Source organism: Caenorhabditis briggsae (genome assembly GCF_000004555.2).
Source record: "Caenorhabditis briggsae complete genome, chrV, whole genome shotgun sequence".
NCBI classification, from domain to species: Eukaryota; Metazoa; Nematoda; class Chromadorea; order Rhabditida; family Rhabditidae; genus Caenorhabditis; species Caenorhabditis briggsae.
In genome coordinates this window covers 5,081,568-5,087,705 of record NC_013488.2, presented here as the reverse complement: position 1 = coordinate 5,087,705, position 6,138 = coordinate 5,081,568, and the positions used below count along the sequence as shown (strand labels likewise).

At 33.3% G+C, this 6,138-nt stretch overlaps 1 protein-coding gene across 1 annotated transcript; it reads left to right on the top strand.

Moving 5' to 3' along the window:
- Positions 1–2,887: 2,887 nt before the first annotated feature.
- CBG01093 lies at positions 2,888–3,514 on the top strand (the record flags this gene model as incomplete). The annotated part of the gene is made up of 2 exons (XM_002635829.1): positions 2,888–3,020; positions 3,150–3,514. 2 exons carry the CDS (start codon positions 2,888–2,890, stop codon positions 3,512–3,514), a joined length of 498 nt encoding a protein of 165 aa, XP_002635875.1.
- Between the last annotated feature and the right edge of the window lie 2,624 nt (positions 3,515–6,138).

The window sequence follows — 6,138 nt, the reverse complement described above, 5'->3', positions numbered from 1 at the left end:
GGGGGGGGGGGGGCTCCTATTAGAGGGAACACGATGTTACAAACTTCAAAATTAAACGTTTTCGATGGTTTCTATATTTGAAACAACAAAAATTATTTATTATTATTACGGATTGTTATTCAATGAGATTTGAATCTCAAATTATCTGATTTTTTACGAAAGTCTCTTTTCTGTGGATTTTTGTGTATAAATCTGGGAAATGTTTTTTTTTCAAAATTGTATCAAATTCCAATAGTTTCTATGAAAACTCTCTATTTTCAGGTTTTTTTTGAAAAAAAATCTTTTTCGGCATCCAAAAGTTTAAAAAATTCAAAACCTTTGATCTCTAGTTTTCGGATGTTCGAGGCTTGCAAAACCAACAAAAAAAACAATTCCGTCTGTCTGTATGTATCTGTTTGTCCAAAAAAAGAAATGAGTTTCCATTTCGATTTTCAAAAATTTCAATATTTCAGCTTCTTCTGATTTATTAGATTTTTTTTTTGATTTTCTAGATTTTTCCTAATTTCAACCAAACTTCCCGACTTTTCCCAACCAAAGATTTGAAAAGTTGACAATACTCGATTTCAAAAAATCAATCGACTTTTTGATTTTCTACCCTTCTCGTCTCAAATTTTCAAAATCCCAAAGGTTCCCAAATTTCCAGTCCTTCTCAAGCTTGTCCCAAATATCCCCAAAAAAGGAGATGAAGTCACCGGGAGCGGTGATATCACTCTATATTCGACGATTTTTCCGATGGACCGGCGTACAAGTGTATCAGTGAGTCATTTCTTCGTCTTTTTAATGCAAATTTTCACCTCGTTTTCACTTTTTTGTTGTTCCCGAAATGTCATTTTCAAGGTACATACACTAAAGTGCAAATAGGGTGTGAAAAGTTAAAAAAAATGGTTTAAAACATTTTCAAAACTCCGTGCACCTTTAAGGTTTCCAGATTTCTCGAAGTAGTGTTTTAAAGCCTGATTTTCTTATTTTTATGAATGAAAATAGCAAAAAATAAACTGATTGAAAATGATAAAAATCATTGAAAAACCCGATTATAATCGTCAAAAATCAAGAAAATTGACCTCAAAGTGATAATTTTCGAAAAATCGAAAAATCTTTAAAGGCGCATAAAACTTAACGACACAAAACGGGTGTGCGCCTTTAAATATATTTTGTATAAATTTTTTTAAATCAATAATTTCAGCCATCCAGCACCATTCTTTTGGATTCCAGTCACACTTTCATTTTTGGCAGTTTTGGGACTATTGAGATTTTATGAGGAAAATCGGATATGGTATTTGTACAGGTAATTCCCTTTTTTGGGGAAACTATAACTTGAAAAAAACAAGAAAATAAAAGAAAATTCTAAAAAAAACCTAAATCGGGAGTCATTAAATTGTTATGATTCTTAAATTTTGAAATTCACAAATTTGAGAATCTGAAATTCCAAAACCTGAAATTCTGAGATTTGGAACCCTTAAGAATATGAAATTATAAAATTTCGAATTCTGAGATTCTGAGATTTTGAGATTCTTGAGTTCTGAGATTCTGAGATTTTGAAATGTCGAGATTTCGAAAATTTGAGATTCTGAGATTCTGAACTTTTGAGTTTGTGAATTTCTGAATTTCCAATTTCACAGAACTCAGTCTTATAATTAAAAAAAATCTGAAAAATTTCAGCCCCGAAAAAGCAGATTCCCATTTCGAGCACGCCGTCGCCAATGAATTTTTCAACGATCGAGGTGGAAAATTTTGGTTGGAGGTATGTTTCTTAATGTTCCTAAAATGTTAAAAAAAACACATTTTCCCATACAAAAATTTTCATATTGACTCCTTTGAAAATTCCAAAAATTAGGAAGTTTCGAAAAATCAAAAATGAATTTTTCAAGATTTTCAGATATTTTCCAATTCTCGATTTTCTAAATTTCTGGAAAAAATATCCTAAAAGTCTAGACAATCTGAAAATTTGAAAAATTTTTAGATTCTTGTATAAAAATCACATTTTTCTCGTTTTAAGATTTTTGGAATTTTTTGAGAAATTCCAAAAAATTCCAAAAAAACTCTCCCGACTTCCATCAATCCTTCTGTCTTCCAATCACTACACTCATCATCCATTTTATCAATTGAATCATTATTAACGAATTGCATCAATACCTGCTTCTTCTTCCTATTCTCCTCTTTTTCCTAAATGTTTTAAGCAGATAAGCTGGTTTTTTTGTATGTATGGTCTGGCGAGGTGACTATTGGGATAAGAGAAATAGTCACGGATTGGAGACGAAGGACAAGGGATTTATCATTGTATTGTGTAATACATGACACAATGCCGTAAAAGCTAGACAATGGCAAAAGAAGCGAAAAAAAATCCCAGGGGTTTTTTGTGGTTTGAAATGATGAAAGACACAATCACTTTTTTTGCCTTCTGAATCTTCTCAGACGTGACGATGACTCCAGAAGAAAAAAACAATTTTCCGTTAGAATTTTTTAAAAGATTGGCTTTGTGATGAAACATATTTTGTGTAGATCAAATATATACAGAAAAAATTAGGGTGTTTTGAAACACTTGTTTTTGAGATGTGCTCACTGGAGCATAAAAGGTATGGTTTTGGAGTTTGGCTATAACTCGGCTCAAAATGAGTAATTTTAAATTTCATATAATGGTAAAAAAAACTGAAGACATCGAACGTTTTAATTTAGTTGAAATTCTAGAATTTTTCGGTTTAGCAAAAGTAAAAAAAAACCAAAAATGTATATTTTTTCAAAATTTGAAACATTTTAGCAGCGGAAGGAATATATTCGATTTTCAATTATCAGAATCTCAGAATAATCATAACCAAAGAAATTCAGAAGCTTAGAACCTTAGAATCAACATTCTCGATGCTTTAATCACCTAAACTTCAAAGAGAGAAATATGTCTTATATCGTTATTGAACGCAACGGTCTGGTGACAAGATTATTCGTATTGTTGATGTTGGAAGTGGTCCTAACACTTGCCCCGATTTTTATCTTCTGTTGTTTTGAGTATCGAGCATCGAAGAAGAAGAGTATGAAGACCACGACGACTACAGAGTTGAAACATTAGATTCCACTTGAAAATGTAGAACCTCAAAACCTCGAAATCTCAGAATTTGAAAATTTCAGAATATAAGAATCCGATAATCTTAGAATTTAAGAGTCTAAGAATCTGAATATCTCAAAATCTCGGAATCTCAGAATCTCAGAAGCTCAGAATCTCAGAATCTCAGAAACCCAAGAATCTCAGAACCCAAGAATCTCAGAACCCAAGAATCTCAGAACCCAAGAATCTCGGAATCAGAATCTCAGAACCCAAGAATCTCAGAATATCGAAATCCCGGAATCTCAGAATCTCAGAATCTCAGAATCTCAGAACCCAAGAATCTCAGAACCCAAGAATCTCAGAACCCAAGAATCTCAGAACCCAAGAATCTCAGAACCCAAGAATCTCGGAATCTCAGAATCTCAGAACCCAAGAATCTCGGAATCTCAGAATCTCAGAACCTATCATTCATGTGTCTAGGATTTTACTACTGCATTTTTCGAATTTTTTCTTCCATTTCCCGTTGAATGTGTGAATTGAACGAATCCGTTTTGTCGTTTTTTCACATTCCTCTCTTTTCGCACTTTTTTCTCTGCTAGAACGAAAACGACCAGTTAGCTTAGGGTTTTCGGTTTCGATTCAATGATTTCAAACGAATTTTCTTCTCGAGACACTTCGAACGAAAAATTGCTATACATGAAACGGTCGAGTTGGTATTTCTAGAACATTGGGTGATAATTTTGAAGTTCAGAAATTCCGAAATTTGAGATTCCGAGATTTTGAGATTCTGAGATTCTGGCATTCTGAGATTCTAAAGTTCCGATATTATTCGGAAAATCTGCTATTCTGAAATGATGAGATTCTGGAACTTTGAAAGTTTCAAAAGTTCTTCGTGATCGAATGTTAAAGATTTTGAAATTTTGAGAAATTCTAAGATTTCGCTATTCTGAATTGTTTTTGGAAAACTTAAACTCCTGAAAATCAATATTCTCCTTTCTTTACAATTCTTCTGTATTCCCATGATCAATGTCACAAGAATTGACTCCATTTTCTCTTCTTATCTCAAAATTATTTTCTCTCTTTCTCTAACCCCTCCAATCACTCTTTGATCTATTACGGCATCCCCTCAGGACAGGTATCCCGAGCGGTTCGAAGAAAAAAAACTGGATAAAAAATCCCGAACATTTTTTTGCCGTCTGTCTTGCGCAATTTCATTTTGTATAAACGCAACCTGTTCAAAATTACAAAAGATTTTTTTTGCAAAAAAATCGGACCTAAGAGAGAATCTCAGAATCTCAGAATCTCAGAATCCAAGAATCTCAGAATCTCAGAATCCCAGAATCCCAGAATCCCAGTATTCCAGAATTCCAGAATTCCAGAATTTCAGTATCCTAGAATCTAGGAAGGAGAATCAGAAACTCAAAATCTCAGAATCTCAAAATCTCAAAATCTCAAAATTTCAAAACTTCAAAATTGTCTCGATGAAGAAAAATCTCGATAAAGAGTTTAAAACAACGTTGTAAAATTTTTTGAACATTCTAATCTTTAAAAAACCAGGTCTTACTGTACGAAACAAAAAAGTGTTACAGTAATCATTTGGAGGTAATTATGACGTCAATAAGTGTGTATAAATGACCAGAACTAATCTGCCCTGCCAAGCGGAAAGATGATGATGTGAAGGAGAGAAAACAAAACGATAATCTGAATAAAAAAGAGGAAAAATGAGGGATTTTTGAAATTCCAAATTTATCGAAAAATTATATTTTTCGGGAAAGACATCTTCAGAACTTGAAAATTCGAGAAGCTCATATTTAAAACTAACTATTAATTTTGAGCCAATTTATCTCGGTTCCTGTCAAAGATATGCAGAAGTGGCAAACTAATAAAATGTTTAATATAATATCACAAACATTTTATCAGTTGACAGTTTTTTGATATCTCTTACAGGAATTGAAATAACTGAGCTCATACTTGACAATGTGGGGGACCTTGTACTACATGTTTTACCGTATTCCATTCCGGAATCTCAGAACTTCAAACACCCACAGTTTGAGAGGTTTAGAACTTTTATCTGAAAACCTAAGAATCCTAAAGTCATTACTACCACTTTTCATTTTCCCTTTCCTTTATTTTCTTTCTGCTTCTTCGTTCCATTGAACACCATTCGACGCTTTTCATTTTTAAAGAAGAAGAGGGAGAAAATCGAATGAAAAAAGAAGAAAAAAGTGAGTGAAGGACCGGTCGAAAGTTTGTTCGAATGGCAGATTCGTTAGGAAAAGTCGCTGGGAAAAAGCGAAAAAAATCGGATGAATTCGAAAAGATGATGATGGCAAGATATGGTTTTTGGTGTGTGTCACTTTGGTTTTTGTTTCGCCAAAATGGATTTGAAAAAGAATATAGTGGAGACATCTGGATACAGGGAAACTCGGAGATTCTAAAATTCCTAAATTCTTAAATGCCATAAACACTCTGATAAAAAGCCATCATATACTTGCACTTTGAGCTCGATTATCTCCATTTTCATAAGCGATAACAAAAATGTGTTAACTGATAGAACGTTGGTAATATTATGACAAAAATTATATCAGTTGTAGAAAATTCTGATATCTCACACGGAAATTGAGATAATTGAGCTCAAAGTGCACATACAAACCGTATTTCCTTTAATAGCAACGCACTAAACTTCGAGCTCAATTTTTTCGGTTCTATGAAAAATACCACAAATATTTTAACTGATTAATTAGGAACATCCACTTTGAGCCTATATATCTCACTGCTTTCGAAAGAAATCAACAAGTTGTTAACTAATGAAATGCTTATCATAATATCAGCAACATTTTATTAGTTGATCACTTTTTGATATCTCTCACAGAAAATGAGATACATGGGCTCAAATTCGACGATTCGGATGCCGTGCTATTAGAGTGTTTACGGTAATATCATTAAAGGTGGGGCGACATGAAAAAAATAATGTTCTCGAAATTCCGTTCAAAGATGCCTCTCGAGGAATTGAACTTGTGAGGGCGATGATTGAGGGTGCGGCGCCGCTACCGACTGAGCTACACGGGCAAAGAAAAAGCGGTCGCCCGATTGCATACATAAAG